This window comes from Microcebus murinus, chromosome 18 (assembly GCF_040939455.1).
Source record: "Microcebus murinus isolate Inina chromosome 18, M.murinus_Inina_mat1.0, whole genome shotgun sequence".
NCBI classification, from domain to species: domain Eukaryota; kingdom Metazoa; phylum Chordata; class Mammalia; order Primates; family Cheirogaleidae; genus Microcebus; species Microcebus murinus.
In genome coordinates this window covers 22,389,476-22,411,488 of record NC_134121.1, presented here as the reverse complement: position 1 = coordinate 22,411,488, position 22,013 = coordinate 22,389,476, and the positions used below count along the sequence as shown (strand labels likewise).

At 47.8% G+C, this 22,013-nt stretch overlaps 2 protein-coding genes across 2 annotated transcripts; both read right to left on the bottom strand.

Annotated features, from left to right (window-relative positions):
* Nucleotides 1-331: 331 nt before the first annotated feature.
* Nucleotides 332-16,511, bottom strand: PIGS (phosphatidylinositol glycan anchor biosynthesis class S). The gene is made up of 12 exons (XM_012740702.3): nucleotides 16,420-16,511; nucleotides 16,000-16,139; nucleotides 15,804-15,915; nucleotides 11,463-11,552; nucleotides 11,073-11,164; nucleotides 8,538-8,745; nucleotides 8,062-8,204; nucleotides 7,191-7,305; nucleotides 4,531-4,676; nucleotides 3,848-3,948; nucleotides 2,521-2,731; nucleotides 332-2,190 (listed from the first exon to the last, which is right to left on the bottom strand). The coding sequence occupies exons 1-12, from the start codon at nucleotides 16,451-16,453 to the stop codon at nucleotides 1,915-1,917; spliced, it is 1,668 nt and encodes a 555-aa protein (XP_012596156.1). The 5' UTR covers nucleotides 16,454-16,511; the 3' UTR covers nucleotides 332-1,914.
* A 1,607-nt stretch (nucleotides 16,512-18,118) lies between these two features.
* Nucleotides 18,119-21,932, bottom strand: ALDOC (aldolase, fructose-bisphosphate C). The gene is made up of 9 exons (XM_012740703.3): nucleotides 21,811-21,932; nucleotides 20,390-20,513; nucleotides 20,094-20,305; nucleotides 19,929-19,983; nucleotides 19,675-19,835; nucleotides 19,474-19,557; nucleotides 19,055-19,229; nucleotides 18,734-18,933; nucleotides 18,119-18,619 (listed from the first exon to the last, which is right to left on the bottom strand). Exons 2-9 carry the CDS (start codon nucleotides 20,499-20,501, stop codon nucleotides 18,524-18,526), a joined length of 1,095 nt encoding a protein of 364 aa, XP_012596157.2. The 5' UTR covers nucleotides 20,502-20,513; nucleotides 21,811-21,932; the 3' UTR covers nucleotides 18,119-18,523.
* Nucleotides 21,933-22,013: the final 81 nt, after the last annotated feature.

The window sequence follows — 22,013 nt, the reverse complement described above, 5'->3', positions numbered from 1 at the left end:
TTCTCTATAATGCCCCAGCTAGTGCTCAGGGAGCATTCTTTTTTTGATCTGATGAATAAGTTAGTAGTATCTCAGGGCTTTCACTGGTACAAGCGATTCTCTCTCATAGGATCCCTGCTAAAAGAACAAAAGCAGATGCTAACAGCCTTGGGCAACCCAGGACATTCCAGGGGACAATAGCCCAGGTGTCTAGCCAGCTCAGGGTCTTACAGGAGAGGTAAGAAGGGCACAAGGCCACCTGGGAGCAAGAGGGACCTGTGAACACAGGAGGACAGATACCAGGAAACCATTACTTACACATGAATGAACAAAGAATGAGTTATGCTCATACTTCATATTCAACCAGTGTTTATTAACAGCCTAATATATGCCAGATGCTTTCACATGCTTATTACATTTAATCCTCACAACCGCCCCATAAGGGAGGTATGTATCATCAGTGCCATTTGAACGAATGAAAAACTGAGGCTCAGAGATTAAGGGACTTATCTCAAGCTCCCCAGACAATAAGCGCAAAAGCAAGGATTTGAATTCAGGACTGCTTGATTCAAAATATGGAGTTTCTAGAACCTCTGCCACACACACAACACTAGGACCTGAAGTGCTGCCTCCTGGAGTGCTGGCAGGCTGCACCCAACAGGCAAAGCCAGCCTTGAGGGAGGGAAGTGAGGGAGAAGGTCCCAGAGATGACCTGTGCCTGACTCCTTTATCACAGCAGTGCTGGGGCTCTCCCTCAAAGGTTAAAGAGAAGCCTGGGCCAGGCACAGGGCTCATGCCTATAATCCCAACACTTTGGGAGGCCATGGCAGGAGGATTGTTTGAGGCGAAGAGTTCAAGACTAGCTTGGGCAACATAGCGAGACTCCATCTCTACAAAAAATTTTTAAAAAGTTAGCTAGGTGTGGTGGCACACCCCTGTAGTTCCAGCTACGCAGGAGGCTGAGGCAGGAGGATCATCTGAACCAAGGGTTCGGGTTGCAGTGAGCTATGATCACACCACACTACATTCCTGCCTGGGCAGCATAGTGAGACCCCCCTGTCTTAGAATAAAAAAAATTTTTTAATTTAAAAACAAAAAAAGAGAGAGAGAAGCATGGAGGGGATGAGGCTGGAATCCAACCTAGGGCTTCCCACTAATGCTCCCTCTCTCAGTGCAAGAGTGTCCTATGATAAGAAATGGGTCAATGCCGAGCACGGTGGCTCACGCCTGTAATCCTAGCACTCTGGGAGGCCAAGGCGTGAGGATGGCTCAAGGTCAGGAGTTCAAAACCAGCTTAAGCGAGAGCAAGACCCCATCTCTACTAAAAATAGAAAGAAATTAATTGGCCAACTAAAAACATATAGAGAAAAAATTAGCCGGTCATGGTGGCGCATGCCTGTAGTCCCAGCTACTCAGGAGGCTGAGGCAGGAGGATTGCTTGAGCCCAGGAGTTTGAGGTTGCTGTGAGCCAGGCTGATGCCACAGCACTCTAGCCCAGGCAACAGAGTGAGACTCTGTCTCAAAGGAAAAGAAAAGAAAAGAAAAATGGATCTCCAAGTTGGAGAACTAAAAAAAAAAAAAATAAAAAAAATAAAAAAAAAAATAAAAAAAGAAAAGAAAAATGGGTCAAAAGAACAACAAGCTGCCCCTGCCCCAGGGGTAGATGGGCAGGGGCCTTCAAGTTCAAGCCAACATGGAGACCCAGATAACGTGGCCTTTTGAGGCTTTTGGGGGGGACAGGACCTGAGCCAGAGGAAGGGGAAGGGAAAGAAAGATGAATCCATCTTCGAGTGTAGTTCTTTGGCTGCTGGAGAGCCGACAGAAGAGACTGGAGACAAGTCAGTCATTCTCAGCAGGCCCCATGGATGTGCCTTTCAATCTAACACCTCCCACCTGGACGGGAAAGGAAGGTTTCTTGTTGAGATGCTGCCTTGATCAATCTATCTTCTCAGGCTTTTTCCAGGACTTTCGGGTCTCCAGGAAGATCTTCACCAGGGACAGGAGGATGGGCACAGCCATGGGCAGGAAAAGTGGGATGTAGATGGCAAACTTCTGGTCATCAGGAAAATAGAGGAGGTGGAGGAGTGAGGGGTCAAAAAAGGCACGCTCAGAAGATGTCACAGCTTCCTGGCTGGCGACAAAGGCAGATGCCAGGTGCCCAGAGGCCAACTCCTCCGCTGCCTTCTGGACTGCAGCTACAGCCTTGTACACCTGGGAAGGGGAGGGAGTAGGGGTTACCAATAAGTGATAGGCATTGGTGGGAGGGATGCTGGGCCTTACTCTGCCTTCCATCTACCAGGGAGGTTGCCTTCACCAAGGATATTTGGAGTTCAGTCTAAAAGGACTATGGTTTGTTTTTTAGGGTTGGCTTGAAACTGTCATCTGGACTTCTGCTGGGGAGCTGGCATTGCTGTTTAGAAGCAGCCTGGAGCACTTAAGGAGGGCAGGCCCACATATACTCTGCCCTCACCTGCTCTCTAGTCTCACCACAGCCTGGCCACTCCAATCCCAGGCTACAGAATCCATCCTCTGCCCACTTACCTCAGATGCCACATCATCCTTGATGACAATGTTGCTGATCTTGCCCAGAAGCTGGGCCAGGGAGGTAAGGGTGGTGGTGGCTGTGGCCAGGTTCTCCACTGACCGAGCCCAGAGTAGCTGGTCTAGCTCCCAGGTCATTAGCCCTTCACTCTTAGGCCCTGAAAGCAAGCATTTCGGAGGCAGGTGGGGCTGAGCAATCCCAAAGAGCAGCCTGTAGGGACAGTGAAGTTAAGATCAAGGTGGCTGAGACCAGAAGGTGGAGATGATGGCTAAGATTCCTAGGATATTTGTCCTAAGCCAGTGATTCTGAATCTCATCCAGAACCATAGGGGTGGCTGGGAAGTGCCTCAGGGTCTTAGGGGGTGAATGGTAACATCAAACAATCCTTGCTTCAACCAGAGTGTTTCTGTTTTCACCTGTTTCTATACTAGACTTTCAGGATCTTGTTTAAAAAAAGTTTCCATGGCTAAAATATTTCTGTTAAAATCAACTTTGTTTAATCCCCTCACCCTCTCTACCCTCTCTTTGGACAAATGGGGCCAATGGGACTTAGTGTTAAGGGACGGACCACCTTTGACAAGGTACATGTGCTGTGCTTCTCTAAGCCAGCACCATGACAGACACTGCTAATCAATCAGAAGAATATTATTCCCTGAGCCCAGACACAGCCTTAGAACCGTGAACATAGGGTTTTAGGCAGCCACTCTCAATCAGACAGCACAAGAATCAACAGTTATTTTCTTATGCACCCCTAATCACACCCCATGGATCTGACATTCATAAGGCTATTTTCCTTTTTCTTTTTTTTTGAGACAGAGTCTTGCCCTGTTGCCTGGGCTAGAGTGCCATGGCGTCAGCCTAGCTCACAGCAACCTCAAACTCCTGGACTCTTGTCTCGGCCTCCCGGGTAGCTGGAACTATAGGCATGTGCCACCATGTCGGCTAATTTTTTCTATATATTTTTAGTTGTTCAGCTAATTTCTATTTTTAGTAGAGATGGGGTCTCACTCTTTTTCAGGCTGGTCTTGAACTCCTGACCTTCAGCGATGCTCCCTCCTCAGCCTCCCAGAGTGCTAGGATTACAGGCATGAGCCACCACACCCAGCCTATTTTTCTTAAAACAAGTTTTGTCAGCTACTAGTCCTTCTTAGGAAAAGGATGATGGGATCTCTGGAAAGCTTTCTTGATTTCCCTGAGGCTCTTATCATAGGTAAAGTGTCTCTACCAGGTGAGATTTCATTCTGCTCTGCAACCCCCTCTACAGCCATGGAGACTATGGCCAGACTCTTGGTGGCCATGCCCCCAAGTGGATCACCCAGGACCTCACCGCAGCTGAGCCAGGAACACCTCCATCACTCGCACCATGTCCACTTCAACTCTCACTGGGAGCTCTGAGCCATTATAGGCTTTGGAGTCAACGTTATATACCTAAAAGGAGGAATGAGATTGCCACATCATACCAAGACTGTGCACAGCTCTGCCCTAGGCAGTCAGGAGGCCAGTAAAGGAAAGGAAGACATATTCTCTACTCTTTAGAAGCTATAAACCCAGTGGTATAGCTAGTATTCTTTTGAGTACCTACTAGGAAGAGATTTAAATAAATTATCCCAATTACCCCCTCAAAAGTCCTTTAGAATAGATTTTTTAAAATCCCATTTTAGAGTTCTACTCATGAGAAACTCTCAGTGTAACAGGGGAGACAGGGTTCCCAACCTTGCAAGACTCCCACAAATAAGGCCAAGATCTAAGATGGACACAGAACAGTCCTAACTAAGTGCAAACTGGTTAATGAGAAAGGGTGATAGCACAGAAAACATTCAGAGAAATAAGAATGAGTGGGGCTGGCAGAGGAGGGGCATGAACACACAGCACCCTCACCTCCCTGGTGCCTGACCCTCCCACAGGTTGGGCCATGGAGGACTCCAAAAGACAAAGAGAAGGAATAGTTTCAGGAAACATCTGTCTGTCCCAGAATCTTGGGCTCTGGGGTCTACATAGTGTGACTATTACCATAATGCCACCCCAGCGGGGACTGTGGAATGCGTTGGTGGCCACCGGAACCCCATCCTTGTCCTGGATGTACAGGGGTGAGTGGGCAAGCTCAGGCACGTACAGCAGAAAGTTGAGCACAGGGTATAGGGAGGCAGCGCTGGATCCTGTGGCATAAAGACAACGGAGGGCAGACATGTTGGACCTAGACCTCGATTCCAGGTCAGCCTCTAACTTGCTGGCCACTCACTCTGACCCTCAGATTCCCCAGCTGATAATCACTAGGACATAGCCCAGTCCTGGGTCTCTGGGGTTAAGCGCTTCTGAACGTTCTCCTGAGATGAGCTACACAGGTGGAACATAGTCCTTAGCCCCAAAATGCCCCTAAAATCTATCCCTCTCTAAAAGGTCCCCCTTGACTATCTAAGACAGTTCTTTTAGCCACTGCCACAATGCACTCATATTACTATAGACAGATTTATGCACAAGTATAGATCTAACCTCATGTTAATGCCCTGCTTAATATCCTTCAAAGGTTTGCCATTCATATCACGTTAAAATTCAAACTCCTGTCGGGCGCGGTGGCTCACGCCTGTAATCCTAGCTCTCTGGGAGGCCGAGGCGGGCGGATTGCTCGAGGTCGGGAGTTCAAAACCAGCCTGAGCAAGAGCGAGACCCCGTCTCTACTATAAATAGAAAGAAACTAATTGGCCAACTAATATATATAGAAAAAATTAGCCGGGCATGGTGGCGCATGCCTATAGTCCCAGCTACTCGGGAGGCTGAGGCAGCAGGATTGCTTGAGCCCAGGAGTCTGAGGTTGCTGTGAGCTAGGCTGACGCCACGGCACTCACTCTAGCCTAGGCAACAAAGTGAGACTCTGTCTCAAAAAAAAAAAAAAAAATTCAAACTCCTTCACATGATCCTTTATGATCTGGCACCTGCCTGCCTTGCCAGCCTCATCTTTGGTTACTCACTCACTCACATTTCAGCCACACTAAATTACTCTGAGCTCCCTGCATGTCTGTGCTTTCTTTTTTTTTTTGAGACAGAGTCTCACTTTGTTGTCCAGGCTAGAGTGAGTGCCGTGGCATCAGCCTAGCTCACAGCAACCTCAAACTCCTGGGCTCGAGTGATCCTTCTGCCTCAGCCTCCCGAGTAGCTGGGACTACAGGCATGCGCCACCATGCCCGGCTAATTTTTTTATATATATATCAGTTGGCCAATTAATTTCTTTCTATTTATAGTAGAGACGGGGTCTCGCTCTTGCTCAGGCTGGTTTTGAACTCCTGACCTTGAGCAATCCGCCCGCCTCGGCCTCCCAAGAGCTAGGATTACAGGCGTGAGCCACAGCGCCCGGCCTGTGCTTTCTTAATCTTTTCCATTTAAGCTCATAGTTCTCTTTGCCTAAACTGCCCTTCTATCTCTGTACTCAGCACTGCCACAAGGCAGTCCCTCAGCCAGCGTTTGCTGAATGAATGAATGGAGGAAGAATTTGTTAAGGGCTCAGGTGCCACCCTTCTCATTACATTTGGTCCACACTGGCCTACCACTGGTGTCTGAAATTCCAGTTTGTGATATACTCGCTTTGATTTGCTGATTTTACAGTTCTTGGTCATACCTACTCTTCCTAGGTTCCATACCCAAAATGAAGAACTATAATCCTCGCTTCAAGGTTCTTCAACCTCAATCAGCAGAACTATCAATTCAAAATCTGCCTTCATATACTTTTGCTGTTGTCTGTCCTACAAGTGTGGTCATATCTTTCCTACATGGCTTTCAAGGAGAGACCCAGCCTAGCCATTTGTTTGTAAAAAGTGCAGGGAATCATGCTTAATAAATGCTTATGGACTGGGCACAGTGGCTCACACCTGTAATCCTAGCACTCTGGGAGGCTGAGGCAGGAGAACCGCATGAGCTCAGGAGTTCAAGACCAGCCTGAACAAGAGCAAGACTGTCTCTACGAAAAATAGAAAAAATTCGCTGGGTGTGGTGGTGTGCCCCTGTAATCCCAGCTACTCAGGAGGCTCGGGGGAGGAGGATCGCTTGAGCCCAGGAGTTTGAGGTTGCAGTGAGCTATGATGATGCCACTGTACTCTACCCAGGGTGACAGAGCAAGGCTTTGTCTCCAAAAAAAAAAAATAATAATAATAAAATAAATGCTTGTGAATATAATGGGTGTGAAGATGGAGATGTCAACAGAGCATCAGGAAAAAGGAGCCAAAATCTCTCCCAGGCCGGGTGCGGTGGCTCACGCCTGTAATCCTAGCACTCTGGGAGGCCAAGGTGGGCGGATCGCTCGAGATCAGGAGTTCGAAACTGGCCTGAGCAAGAGCAAGATCCCGTCTCTACTAAAAAAAGAAATGAGTTGGCCAACTCAAAATATATAGAAAAAATTAGGCGGGCATGGTGGCACATGCCTTAGTCCCAGCTCCTCGGGGGCTGAGGTAGGATTGCTTGAGCCCAGGAGTTTGAGGTTGCTGTGAGCTAGGCTGATGCCACGGCACTCTACCCCAGGCAACAGAGAGAGACTCTGTCTCAAAAAAAAAAAAAAAAATCTCCCCCATTCTCCCAGACCAACCCAGCCTGGTAACCATCACTATATACAACCCATCTCCAACTCCAGGCTGAGCCTTCCCCTCCCTGGCCTGGCAGAAAGACCCTCAGCCTCCGTCGCTTACCCAGTCGGGACTCCACGGGGTTGATGACGTGGGGGAGGCTGTGCATGTCCAAGTAGTAGCTGGAGGAAGCTGGGTCAAAGCGGGGGTTTACCCCCAACATTGCATAGTAAAGGATCTGCAAAGAAGGAGGAGGTTATTTTGTTTATTGATTTACAGTCTACTTTCTCACAAAAAAGATTTGAGGTGCCTTAAAAAGATACAATCAGGGCTGAGAGAAAATACATGGAGAAGAAAAAAAAACAGTGAAGCCAAGAGTAAAGTGAATACACTAAACGCATGCTTTGAAAACCACATATTTTACCACGTTTCCTAACAGTCTAAGCAAAGAGGGAAACAAAGAACAGCATGATTCAGTGTCTGCAAGAGCAATAGGAGCCAGTTATTCAGAAGCAATTACTCCCACTACTACTGCCTCATAAAAATTTCTCCCACAAGTTTTCCCTCCAAGGACATAGCATGATACAGAAAGCTACATTCTTCACGTCTTTATTGTTACTATATTAACCTATTTCAGGAAGTTTTCTAAAAAAACTTAACTCCTTAAGGATGGCTGAAGGCATTAACATCTAGCCACAACAGGTGAGTACAGGTCTCAGAGGGAGCCACAAAGAAGATGGTTTGTTAACAAGCACTGACAGAACTCCCTCAGCTGGATGCTAAGGAGGAAAAAGAAAAACAGAATCTGCCATCAACAGACAGATGGACACACACACACACCAGTACCTGTCCTTATAACACTCATGTTAATGTAAATACACAGGGAATTCCTAGCAAATCAGCAAGCTCTGAGAGGTGAAAGAACAGACTGCACCTGTAAACACTAAATCGTATGGTCTTTGAAAAGGACTGATCAACTTGCTCCCAGTCTCACCTGAGAGTCCACAGAGAAGTTGCCAGCAACACTGAGGGCATTCAGGAAGGGCTGCACGTAGTGCCGGACAGCCCCCTCGATGTCCCAGTGGACGTCATGGGATCTGGGGTCTGGGTTGAGTAAACTGAAGGTGATCTCATAGCCTATAGAAACAGTAGTTGGGGAAGTCAGCAGCTCCTGTGGATCAAGAAAGAGGGGCACCCTGTACCCCTAGCTGAGCTGAACTTGTTTCCCCTCTGGAATAGGACTGATTGCCATCATGGAACCAAAGGGAGAGTAAAACTGGGATGGGGAACACTGAGTGTTTTAAGAAAAAGTTGATTGGAACACAAGCTTCTCAAAAAAATAATAAAAGAAATAAAAGAAGAAAAAGTTGAGACCAGAAAAGGAGAAAGGATTTTGCAAGCAGATTCCCCTCCTGCCCCACATAACTCATTTCTTGTCCTTTCCCATGACAAAGCCCAGTACCACCCTACCCAAGCTGGACTTGAGAGGCCGCCTCTTATCAGAGCTCCACTTGTCCTCTGGAAGGTGGTCAGCCAGAGCAGCAGCAAGCACATCCTCCGTCAAAGACATGGCCTGGGCTACCTGGACGATGCGGCGGCCAATGATGTTAAAAGCCTCCCGGTGCATTATGCCCCGAACGACTGCTGTCCTCTTGGGCCCAATGTAGCTCATCATGTCCTGTGGGAATGAACAGGGGACAGAATGCCCATGGCTCAGGAGAGAAAGCCAAAAGACACTCTAGCTCCTGTCTTTGAGAATCTGGCCTTTTGCCACTGACCAATGGGCTGGCACCTCTTTTTAGATTCTCAGTGAGCTATTAACTCAGCATTTCTGAGCTATGAGTATGTACGAGAGTTTTCATTCATCTCCATTTCCTTTTCTTTCCTAGTAGACATAGGTCCAGGCAGCATCTAAATCTTCAGAGGCTGGTAAAATGGTGAACTGGAAACTAAGAGATGGCTTGCTGATCATGAAAAGCAGAATAAACAAATTGGAAAGTTTGATATAAGAAAATGGCACGCGGCAAAGAGGCAAGTACAAGAATGTTCATTCACAACAGCATTATTTCTATTATAACAGTAAAAAACTGGAAACAATCCAAATGTCCATCAGCAACAGAATGGATAAATTATACGTATGTTTATACAGTGAAACACAGATTCAATTAAACATATTATCATGGATAATTCTCTCAAATGTAAATGTTGAACAAAATAAAAGTTGCAGAAGAACAGGTATAGGATTATATCATTTATATAAATTCAAAAATATGTAAAATTAAGTGTATTGTTTATAGAGATATAATATATGAGATCAAACATTAAAGAAAAGCAATATTTCTTCCACTGGTCATGGAAAAATAAAAAAAAAAAAAAAAAGAAAAGCAATAGCCGGGCGTGGTGGCTCACGCCTGTAATCCTAGCTCTCTGGGAGGCCGAGGCGGGCGGATTGCTCGAGGTCAGGAGTTCGAAACCAGCCTGAACAAGAGCGAGACCCCGTCTCTACTATAAAAATAGAAAGAAATTAATTGGCCAACTAATATATATATATAAAAAATTAGCTGGGCATGGTGGCGCATGCCTGTAGTCCCAGCTACTTGGGAGGCTGAGGCAGAAGGATTGCTTGAGCCCAGGAGTTTGAGGTTGCTGTGAGCTAGGCTGACGCCATGGCACTCACTCTAGCCTGGGCAATAAAGCGAGACTCTGTCTCAAAAAAAAAAAAAAAAAAAAAAGAAAAGCAATAAAATGATACACACAGGCCGGGCGCTGTGGCTCACGCCTGTAATCCTAGCTCTTGGGAGGCCGAGGCGGGCGGATTGCTCAAGGTCAGGAGTTCAAAACCAGCCTGAGCAAGAGCGAGACCCCGTCTCTAAAAAAAAAAAAATGATACACACAAAATATGGTCACCTTGGGCTGAAAGGGAGTGAAGGACATGGACATGCACAGGACTCCGACTATGTCACTACACTATAGTTTATAAACTGGAAGTGGGTACATAAATGTTCATTAAAAGTTCTTTTTAGAGATGGGAAGGGTAGCAGGGAGGGGGGATAAAGTGGGGATGGTTAATGGGTACAAAAATATACTTAGATAGAATGAACAGTATTTGATAGCAAAACAAAGTGACTATAATCAACAGTAAGTTAGGGTAGACTTTAAAATAACTAAAAGAGTAGAATGTGAATGTTCCTGACACAAAGAAATAATAAATGCCTGAGGTGATAGATGCCCCAATTACCCTGACTTGATTAATACACACTGTATGCCTGTACCAAAACATCACAGTTATCCTATAAATATATACAACTATCATGTACCCATAATAATAAATACATTTTTTAAATTTCGTTTAATTTTTTTATAAGAATTAAAGATTTTATTATAAAATGAAAAATAAAATGGTATATGGTATATCTCCCACCTAGCCTTCTGCTTGTAACATGAAAAAGTCCCTCTATGATGGAACCAAAGGGAAGATAAAACTAGGATGAGGGACGTTGAATGCTCTAAGAAAAAGTTCAGACCAGAGAAGAAAGGAGTAAAGAGAGTCATGAAGATTTCACAACCCATTCAAACCAGCTTCTTCATTATAATCCTACTATTTTTTCTCCACTTTTTTTTTTTTTTTTTTTTGAGACAGAGTCTCATTCTGTTGCCCAGGCTACAGTGCCGTGTGGCATCAGCCTAGCTCACAGCAACCTCAAACTTCTGGGCTCAAGTGATCCTCCTGCCTCAGCCTTCCAGAGTGCTAGGATTACAGGCATGAGCCACCTCAACTGGCCTATTTTTTATCCACTTTAAAAATGGTCATTGGCACTTTAACCATCTAAGCCTGGATTTAGAAAGACCCAAAGTCAATGAATAAATCACCATTGGTATTTTTTCTTAGATTTGGAGAGTTTTCTGTAGCGAATGGAAGAAATGGGTAGCAATATCACAAGGAGATGACCCAGGAGAGGATGAGCTGAGGGATAGGTAAGGCCGCAGCCTCTCTGCTAACCCTACCTGGGGGAGCAGTGAGGAGTGTTCAGAGATCACGTACACAGTCAGGGAGCCCTCCGCTTGTTCCTGGGGCTCAGCTAACATGGCTTCTGCCTCTGGGGACAAGAGGAAGTGGTACACCAGGAGCAAAAACACCATTCTATCTCCCCATGGCCACCACAGAGTACCTAAGCCACCCGTCCACTCACACTCACAGCTGACACTGTAGCCAGACTTGGGTAAGCCAATCGCCTCTCTGGCCCTCAGTAGCCCAGGCTGAAACCCACAGTACCTCGTTCCCAGATTTCCCAGAGAGGTTTTAGAGGTAAGGCAAAATATGAAAACCACACACTTAGCAACCAGAAGATAAAACAGCACTTCTTGTTAAAATGGTGTGCTCACCCCTTCCCGTACCTTGCACATTGCCCAACGACAGGGCCTCCTCCTCATGGTCCAAAGCTCTCCGATAGGCCTTCTGGAAACGACATTTGATTTTCATTTTGTCTGTGAGGGAAAGGAAGCAACATTAGGAGAAGGGCAAGTATCAGACTTCTGCCCACTTTCCCAGCCCTAACACTATCCAGAGTCTTAGGACAGCAAGATGGTAGTTTGCAGAGAAAGACCAAGAAGCTATAGCCAACTCCAATGATGTCTGCATAGATGATATCAAACACATGACACCCATCCGCCCCATCTCTTGCCTCTACCTATGCACACAACACTTGTTTTCAGTTTGTAGTATCTTCCCACTGGGAAATCTATTTCAATATTCATTACATTAATGGATGAAAGGAGAAAAACCACATGGTCATTCTAATCATTGCCCCAAAATAATTAAATTCAATGAACATGCTTGATAAGAAACAAAGCACATGCTTAACAACTAAACACAATCCCATTAAAGTTAGCGATAAAACAAAGATGCCTGCTTATCTCCTCTATTATTCTAACTGTTATTCAGTATTGTTCTTTCTGAAGTTCTTGACCAATATAATAAATGAAAGAAGAGAAATAAAACTTAAAAATATTACTAAATAGTTCAACAAGACTAGATACAAGAATACACAAGAAACAATAGCTGTATAAATACCAGCAATATCCAATTAGAAAGTAACCATTTTTCAAAAATCACAATCACAATAAAAGTATAAAAATGCCCAAGAATAAATGTATAAAACTATAACAAGAAAATTCAAGACTTTACTGAAGGAAGGCCGGGCGTGGTGGCTCACGCCTGTAATCCTAGCACTCTGGGAGGCAGAGGCGGGCAGATTGCTCGAGGTCAGGAGTTCGAAACCAGGCTGAGCAAGAGCAAGACCTCATCTCTACTATAAATAGAAAGAAATTAATTGGCCAACTAATATATATAGAAAAAAATTAGCCAGGCATGGTGGTGCATGCCTGTAGTCCCAGCTACTCAGGAGGCTGAGGCAGTAGGATTGTTTGAGCCCAGGAGTTTGAGGTTGCTGTGAGCGAGGCTGACGCCACGGCACTCACTCTAGCCTGAGCAACAAAGCGAGACTATGTCTCAAAAAAAAAAAGACTTTACTGAAGGACACAAAAGATCTGAATAAAATGGAGAAAACATACAAGGCTCCTAGATGGAAAGACTAAATATTATAAGGATGTCATTCTCCCCAAGTTAATCTATACATGTAAGGCAATCCCAAAGGGATTTTTTTTGTCTCCTGAAACTTGACAAGCTGAATCTGAAAATTTATTGGGAAAGTTCCTCTTTATAGAATTCCAGGTCACATATTTCTCCCAGCTAGAAGAAATGTCAGAATTTAAAAATACAGAGATAAGGCTGACAATACCTGAACTCACTAAATATTCTGCGCATCACCCAAAGAGGAAAACCAACCATTGCACTGTGCATCACCCAAAGTGGAAAACCAGCCATTGCATGCTTCATGATATAACACAATAGGTAGTAGTACACTATACCACCTATAAAGTATTCTTGCCTAAAAAATTGTACCTGGCTTTAATCAAACCTCTAGGTTTAACTACCATTTTATAAAAAATATGAATATTAGAGGAATAAGTTAAATGAAACTATGAGGAAGTGATTTGCCAAATCTCAAATTCAAGATGTTCCATAAAACAAATGACCTGGTTTCTCCAACACATCGATGGTATGAAAAGACGTGTATGTGGCTGGGGTGGGAGAGCTGATGTATAACAAAAGAGACTTAACCAAATGCAATGTGTTGATCCCGATTAGAATAAACCAGCTGTGAAAGGACACCTTTGAGACAACTGGGGAGATCTAAATATAGACTGAGAATTAGATGATATTAAGGAATTATTGCTAAGTTGGTTAGGTGTGATAATGGTAGTTATGTTTAAAAAACAAATCAAAAAACTTTCAATGGCTTCCCTTCTCATCTAGAATAAAAGCCAAAATTCTCACAGCAACCTATCAGGCCCTATGTGATCCAGGCCCCTTCTACTGCTCTGGTTTTATTTCATTTCCTCTTTCTGTCTCCTTCATTCACCCCAGTTAAGCCACAATGAGATTCTCACTGTTCCTGTAAGGTACCACACCTGATCCTACCTCAGACTTGCTTTTTCCCCTGCCAAGATGCTCTTCCCTCCCACCTCATATCTGCATAATTTATTCCCTCAACTTTTTTTAGGTCTTTTCAATGAGGCCTTCCTCGGGCACCCTAAAATTGCAATCACCTCCTACTCCCCAAGAAAACTCCCGACCCCTGTTCTGCTCTATTTTTCTTCACTTTTTTTTTTTGTCTGAGACAGAGTCGTGCCCTGTTGATGAGGCTAGAGTGCAGTGGCCTTAGCATAGCTCCATATAACCTCAAACTCTTGGGCTCAAGCTATTCACCTGCCTCATCCTCTGGAGGAGGTGGTACTACAGGCACACACCACCAAGCCCGACTAATTTTTCTATCTTTAGTAGAGACAAAGTCTCACTCTTAACTCAGGCTGGTCTCGAACTCCTGAGCTCAAGTGATTCTCCTGCCTCAGCCTCCCAGAGTGCTAGGATTACAGACGTGAGCCACTGTACCCAGCCTGAAATACGATTTTTAAAAAAATGTCTTGAACAAGATTAAAGAGCTAGAAAGTAAATGGCATACAGGCACTTAATGGTCTGGACTCAGCCCACATCTTTAATCACTCCCAGTCTTTCACTTCACATTCCAGTAAGGTAAAACAGCTCATGATTCCCCCAACATGTTGATTCGCTTCTCCATGCTTTTACACAGGAGTAGAGTTTGTTGGTTAATAGCTTGGATATTGGGGCCAGATGTGGTAGCTCATGCCTGTAATCCCAGCACTTTGGAAGGCTGAGGCAGGAGGATCACTTGAGGCCAGGAGTTCAAGACCAGCCTGGGCAACATAGGAAGACCCTATCTCTACAAAAAATAGTAATAATAATAAAAAAAAAGTTTTCACACTGTAATCAGGCCTGGATTGATTGATTTTTTTTTTTTTTTTTAAATTTTGTGACAGCTTCCTTAGGCCTGGATTTAAATCCCAGCTCCACTTCTTGTTAGCTGTGTGATTTTGGACAAGTTAAACTCTCTAAGTCTCAATTTCTTCATTTATAAAACAAGGATCACAACAGTAGAAAGAATTAAATGAGGCAACACATATAAAATGCTTCACCTAGTTTCTGGCAGGCAGTGAACAACAACTATTAGCTGTCCTTAATACTGGCTCATGCTATTCACCCTGCCTGAAATTCCTTCCCTCCTCTTCCCATTTAACCTGAATTCCTACACATCCTTTAAAAACCAACTTAAAAATTACATCCCTCAAAACCTCTGCCTTTCTTTCCTCCCAGACAGTTAAAGGCTTTTTCTTAACTGCAATCCCTATTTCTTGTATACTTCTACTGTAATTTATTTTATCTTTCTCCCCTTCCTATGAACTTCTTGAAATCATTATCAATTTCTTATTCATTACCAAATTTCTGGCACCTAAAAATGCCTAACAGAAAAGTGTTTAGGCCGGGTACAGTAGCTCACACCTGTAATCCTAGCACTCTGGGAGGCCAAGGTGGGCAGATTGCTCGAGGTCAGGAGTTCGAAACCAGCCTGAGCAAGAGTGAGACCCCCATCTCTACTATAAAAATAGAAAGAAATTAATTGGACAACTAATATATATAGAAAAAATTAGCCAGGCATGGTGGCGCATGCCTGTAGTCCCAGCTACTTGGGAGGCTGAGGCAGCAGGATCGCTTGAGCCCATGAGTTTGAGGTTGCTGTGAACTAGGCTAATGCCATGGCACTCACTCTAGCCTGGGCAACAAAGCGAGACTCTTGTCTCAAAAAATAAATAAGTAAATAAGAAATATTTTAAATTAAAAAAAAAAGAAATTTCAAACTCTGTTCTTTCCACTACATCTCACTTCCTCCCCTATACTTTGATGGGCATCAACTCCTTTTGATGAGGTAGCATAATTATGTATGAGGAAAACCGCCTTAATCACAGAAACTGAATTTAAAGATAGGTGGGTTTTTTTGTTTGTTTTAAGCCAGTCAAATTTAGCTGTGGGGGGTTGTATACCAACGTCAGTGACACTAATGTTAGTTAAGTTCTGATAAGCCACTATCATTGGACCAGCCGGACTAGTTTTTTCCCTAACAAAACACGCTATTCATTCAGAGAGGTCTTTAAGATTAAGTTTTTGACTACCTTGATGGAACACCCATGCTCCTCCTACCCAACCCACCTCTGGACTGAGTTCAGACCAGAAAGGCAGCCCTGACCGCCCCAAGAGCTCACATTTCAGAGGAATCTCCCTCTCATGCACGACGGTGAAAGGCAACTTCTCCTGGTCGTCCAGGGGCACCGACTCCCGCGTAAACACGACAGTGACAGGCACCATGAGGCGGAGCTGTGGGAAGGAGCATGAGAGCCATCAGCAGAGTCTCACCTCGCTGGTGAGCTGTCCCCTGACCCTCCCCCACCGCAGTCTCACCTGCAGGGCATTCAGCCCACCGATCTGGGAGTAAGGCAACGGGGCCCGGTAGGTCTCCGTGGTCTTCCACCAGAGTGGCAGCCCCAGCACGATGGCCACCGCCGCGAAGAAGAGGGCGGCGCGCTTTCCCCGGACCACCTCTAAGGATACGCGGGAACCGAGTGAGGGGCCAAAAACGCACTCGGGTGCCGGCCCCACCCCCGGCGCGAAGGAGCCCCTGCAACCCGCACCCAGAGGCCCTCGGCCCGCGTTCCGAGGGATCCCCGTGCGAGGGGACCCGGCCCAAGTCTGAAGGGATCGCGTCTGAAGCAACCCCCGAGCCCCAGAGTCTGCAGGACCTCTCGCACACCACAGTCACCACCCCAGGATTCCCCCCTTGCAATCTGCGAGCTGCAGGCCCCCACCCGGAGCCCACAGCACCTAGGTCAGTAGCCGCAGCGCCGGCGGCCGCCATGCTCGCTTCCGGCTGCTCCGACCGCCGAGGGGCGGGGCTGCGTAAGCCTCCCCCAATCGGAAACCCCTCAAAGAGGGGGCGGGGCCACAGCCCGATCCGGGCCAATCGCGAGCGGCACCCCAGCCCCGCAGGCTGGAGAAAGCTGCGCAGGGAATTTGAAAGGAGGTTACCAGGACGCTGAGAGGCGGGCGAGCGGCTGTGCTGGTTTAGTCTCTCGCTTCCCAGTAGAGCGCCCTCCAAGCCCCAGGGATTAAGAGAGCAAACTCTGCAGGTGTTAAATACTAGCTTGGCCACCACCGGCAGCTCTGAGGCTCAGTTGTCTCATCTGAAAAGTGGAGATATTTACTTAAATGAAGGCGTTCGCGTAAAGTGCCTGGCACACGGAAAGCCTTCAGATGCCAACTATCACGATCATTGTTTTATCATCCCTATCTTCTGGCCACCCTCTCCTCAAGACTCAAAAACGGAGGTGGCAAGCTAGTACTTTTTATAGCATAATTGGCTTTCCCAGTACTTTTTTTTTTCTTTTAAGATGAGGTCTTGTTATGTTGCCCTGGCTGTTCTCAAACTTCTGGGCTCAAGCGATGATTTCTTGTGTGCGGGCACGCGCACACCCCACGCCCGCCTTCCCAGTATGTTTAAATTCATCTCCAACTTGGAAAAGTCAGGATAAAAATTTCGAAAATTCATAAGCACAGACTCTGGATCCTGATCACTTCGGTTCAAATCCTGGCTTCACTTATTACCTGAGTGGTCTTGAGATCTCTCTGTAACTCTCTGCCTGTTTCCTCATATTATAATGGGGATAATAATAGTACCTATTCTATAGAGTTGTATTAAATGAATTAATACACATAAAGTGAGTAGAACAGGGTTGGCAGGAACGCGTAGAAAGTGCTATGAGTGATAGCTATTTTGTTATTATAAGGTCAGGCCACACAGGTGGAACGTTGGTGGCCTCCTGAGTTCTCACAGGACACATCCTGCTTTTACTCTCATCTTTTTATCTGCTCAGATAAACCCAGGTTCTCAGCCCTGGGTCACATGCAAGCCCAGTGTCAAAGTTCAGCTTGAGGCCTCACCAGGCCTGCCCTTACCCAGGCCCTCAAATCAGTCCCCTCTGTGCCCCCTCATACCCCAAACGGGAGTGGGCCACAGCCCTTGGCAACTTCCTAGATACCCTGCTCAGCCCAGAGCCTTGGGGGATTTCCTTGTCAGGCAGGTCCAGGTGCTCCTCCTGCTGTGGCTCCTAGCAGAATATGTCAGGCCCCAGCCAGGCTCAACACAGCGAAGATGACACCCAGACCCCACCCACTCTCATCCCAGCTTGTCCTACTGCCTCCATGCTTAGAGCCTTCCACAAAATTTTCCTTCAGGAGTTGCTCGAGTCTTGTCTCACTCCATCCTCTGTAGCTGCATTCTAGTGCCACTGATGTGGCAATCCCTGGAAGACTCACAGCCTTCCTCACTGCCCCACTCCAGCCTTGGACATCAACAGGCTGGGGATGGTGACTGGGTGTGCCCTTCCTCCATAAACTTGAAGCCCAGTAAAATTCAAATCCTGTCCTCTCTACCTCCAGAATCAGAGATCCCAGAGTAGAATTAGCAGAGATAAGAAACTTAGAGGGGGGAATTTGATGTGTGAAACAGACAGACAAAGTAGCATGTTTTGCTACCATTTATTTGCTGTTCGTATGTATTCAAGGCATGAATCAGGGCTGGTGTACTACCCTCTGATCCCAGGAGAGAGGGCAGGCAAGGAGAGCCCAAGGAGAAGCTACCTCATCATGGGGAAGTTGTGGGGGAGCTGGCAGAGGCAGTGTGGAAGACCCAGGCATCCTGTTTTAACTTCTAGCAAGTTCTCCTGCCCTCAGTCATGAGAGGCTCCCTATCCTCCCAGCCTACAGTCCCAGGTGCAGCAATAGGAGACGGAAGGGGAGGAGGAAAAGGTAGTCAACTTGTTCTAGCTGAAGGCATCTCTGCTCTGCATGGCTATTTGGCCCTGGCTGTGACTACACGCAAAAGCGGGTGCAGGTGGCTGGACCAAGAGTTGCGGTGTGGAGTGGATGCTCAGTAGGCATGGTTGGCAACATAGAGGGACTGTGCTGCTGCTCCACCATCTTCTCCACCGCCTTCATACTTGCCTTGGGCTGCAAGCCCATTCACCTGCAAAAAGGAAAGTGGGGTAAGCAGGTTGAGCCAGGCCACAGGTGCCAAACCCTGCCCAGGCAGCATCCTCTGGGTGCTGCCCCCCAACCACCTCCACCGCTAGCTCCCAACCTCAGCCCGCTTGATGAACTCCTCAGTGGCAGCCCCAGCATTGTCCCGTTGCCCTCGCCAAGCATTGAGTGCAGAGGCCTGCAGGGCACGCCCATAGGAGAAAGTGAGGGCCCAGGGCCGGGGAAGTGGGCAGCGGTTGATGGCATTGAGGTTGAGGGATGCCTCCTCTTCACTCTGACCCCCAGACAGGAAAGTCACTCCTAGGATGGAGAAGGGAAGACAAACTGGTCACCCCCCATTTTTCCAGGGTAAGGAACCTATAAAGGCCACGAGAAGAGATAAGCCTTAGGGATAGTAGCAGATGAGGGAGCAGGGTAGTACCTGGAACGGCTGGGGGCACAGTGCGACGCAGGGCAGTGACAGTTGCCATGGCAATCTCCTCTGGGCTATACTTGATGGGACAGGCATGGCCAGGGGTCACCATGTTGGGCTTGAGGAGGGTCCCCTCCAGGTACACGTGATGGTCGCTCAGAGCCTTGTACACAGCAGCCAGGACCTGGGGATCAGAGGAAGTTTAATAAGTATCTGGGCGCCCCTGCTTACTGCTCCATGCTCCCTGTCTAGGATGGGTGGCATGGACTAGGAGGGCTCAGGACAAGCTCAGATTCACAGGCCTGTCCTGGGTGAAGTGACAGAACTCTAGGGGTAAGTGCTTAGGGATCTAAGCCAGGAGCTCTGGGGAACAGGCACCTCTGCCAGGCTTCCCTGTGGCATGTGTCTGTGCCCAGGTGTGGACTCACCTTCTCTGTAACATACTGGCAGCGTTTGAGGTCATGGTCTCCATCAGGCAGGATCTCAGGCTCCACAATAGGAACAATGCCATTCTGCAGGCAAGAGCAGAATGGCTTGGGAGGGGGGGTAGGGCAGAAGGGAGAAAGCCCAACAACCCTCTCCCACTAGTCACAGAGCTCCCATCTGACTGCCCCTACCAACACACATACCTGCTGGCAGATGCTGGCATAGCGGGCCAGCACGTTGGCATTTTCCAGAATGGCAAGTGCTGAGGGTGTGCGTTCACTGATTTTTAGCACACAGCGCCACTTGGCAAAGTCAGCACCATCCTTTTTGTACTGGGCACAGCGTTCCGAGAGCCCATCCAGCCCTGCAAGCATAGTGCCAGCCTCATCATCCTGCCCCTCGTGCCAGCATCAACCACCTAACACCTCTCTGGTCCTGAAGCCCACCCAGCCTGTACCTTGAGTGGTGGTTTCTCCATCAGTCCCTGCTAGAGGCACTACACCCTTGTCAACCTGTAAGAGAAGCACAGGCAGAGGGCTGAACCAGGTAGGATTCCCCTTGCCACCCCTCCTACACAAACCTGTTTCCACACCCAGCCCCCATTCAGGGCCAGGCACTGCACCTTGATGCCCACAACAATGCCCTTATCCTGGATGGTACGGACGAAGGGAACACCGTTATCATCTTTCTGGTACAGTGTCTCATGGAAGAAAATGACACCTCCAATGCACTTCTTCACACGGTCATCAGCACTGAACAGGACCTGGCGGTACAGCCGGCGGTTCTCCTCTGTGTTTTCCACCCCGATTTGGCTCAGCCGCTTGGCCATGCTGCCTGGAAGCAAACAAAGAGGGCAATAAGGCTGTCCCTTGAGCTCCCTGGGCACTTGATGCCACCTGGCCACAGACTCCCACCTACCTACAGACTCATCTGCGGCCAGAATGCCTTTGCCTGGGGCCACAATCCGGAGGGCTATGTCAGACAACTCCTTCTTCTGCTCAGCAGAAAGGGCTGGGTACGAGTGAGGCATGGCAGCAGCTCTCTGGAATGGAGACAAGACATAAAAGCTGGACCTCGCCCACTACCTCCCTTGCTGCCCCTCCTGGCTAGATGGGCCAAATGGCCTCCCCCATCAAGTATAGGGCTGGGAACAGGGCAATCCTTGGCATGAGTCCTAGGCATCAAAGTGGCACCAATCCCTCTGACAGCTAGCAGGCTTAGGGCCCCAGTTCCCACATCCCCTTTTGTCCCTGGTGGGCACCCTTCCCAGCCCTGGAGAAAGATGCAGGGTGGGGGTAGGGAGGGAGCAGCCCTGGAGCTACAAGTCTTCTTATGAATCTGCTGCCCAGTTGAGGATGCCAGCCCTTCTTTCATGAACTTGGCCTTCTTGAGGTAGGCAAAAGCCCTGGCCTTCCCAGCTTCCCTGTTCTCATCCTCAACAGGACCCCTAGGACAAGTGTACTTACTTCCAAGTCTTCAGAATGAGGCAAAAGTACTTATCACTATCCCCTTCCCTCAGCTTCTAGAGGAAAAGGTTGGGAGGAGGGGAGCAGGTAGGGTGCTGGAGTGGCACAAATGCCTGTCACAGGCTTCCACAGCTGCTTCTTTTCTGTACTCCCAACCTGAATGCCTATGCCTATTGCCTACTCCCACCCCACGGCCAAAAGGTGGCCCCAGCAGGGCCGCAAAGTGTTGTAGGAAAGGGGGCCAGCAGGTCAGCTACAGTAGTATGTGAAGGCTAGGGGAGGTGACACTGCCAGGTCATCTCTAGTGCCTGGAGCACTTTACCTGTGTAGGGAGAGGGATGGGAATTAGGAAATACTTCAATATCCCACAACTCAGACACCTAGTGCGGAAACAGGGCAGAGGATTAAGGCTGATAGGAGTAGAGAGTCTGAGAAGGGAGGGAGACGCAGGCGTGGGAAGGAGACTTGGGGAAGGTGATGGTGATGCAAGCTAACCAGTCAGGGGGACAGACTCAGACCAGGGTACAGAGAATGCTGGAGAACTGAAGAGGGGACCTCCCCTAGGAGGAGAGGGAGTAAGCTGAGATGAAAATGGTCTGGATGGGAGAGGCTGACCCCAAGGAAAAATCTAAGACATAGAGGAAGATTGGGGACTGGAAAAGCTGAGGTACAGGTGGCAGAGTAAGAGGAAGGGGTGGAATGGGAGAAGCTGAGCCATGGGGTTTCCAGTGGACAGAAAGGATCAAGGATGTTAGGAAAGAGCCGCAAAAGCACATCCAGGGGCCTCAGGGAGCAGGAGAAGGATGGCCAAGGGGAAGAGCCAAGGAGAGGAAGCAGAGATGCCGAGCAGCTCCCGCCTCGCCTAGACTTTACCTGTGCGCAGCCAGTTAGCAGCTCCGGCTCTGGTCGGCAACAACTGCAGCTCCAGCTCTGGCTGGCTCGCGTAAATGAAGCTGCGGATGCCGCAGAGCTACGTGACTCCTCCGCGGGGTGGGGCCTGCATCTCCCCGCCCTCGCCACACCCCTCCCCAGGACTGGTGCCGGGCAAGGCCATGCCCACAGAGGCGGGGCGGCGA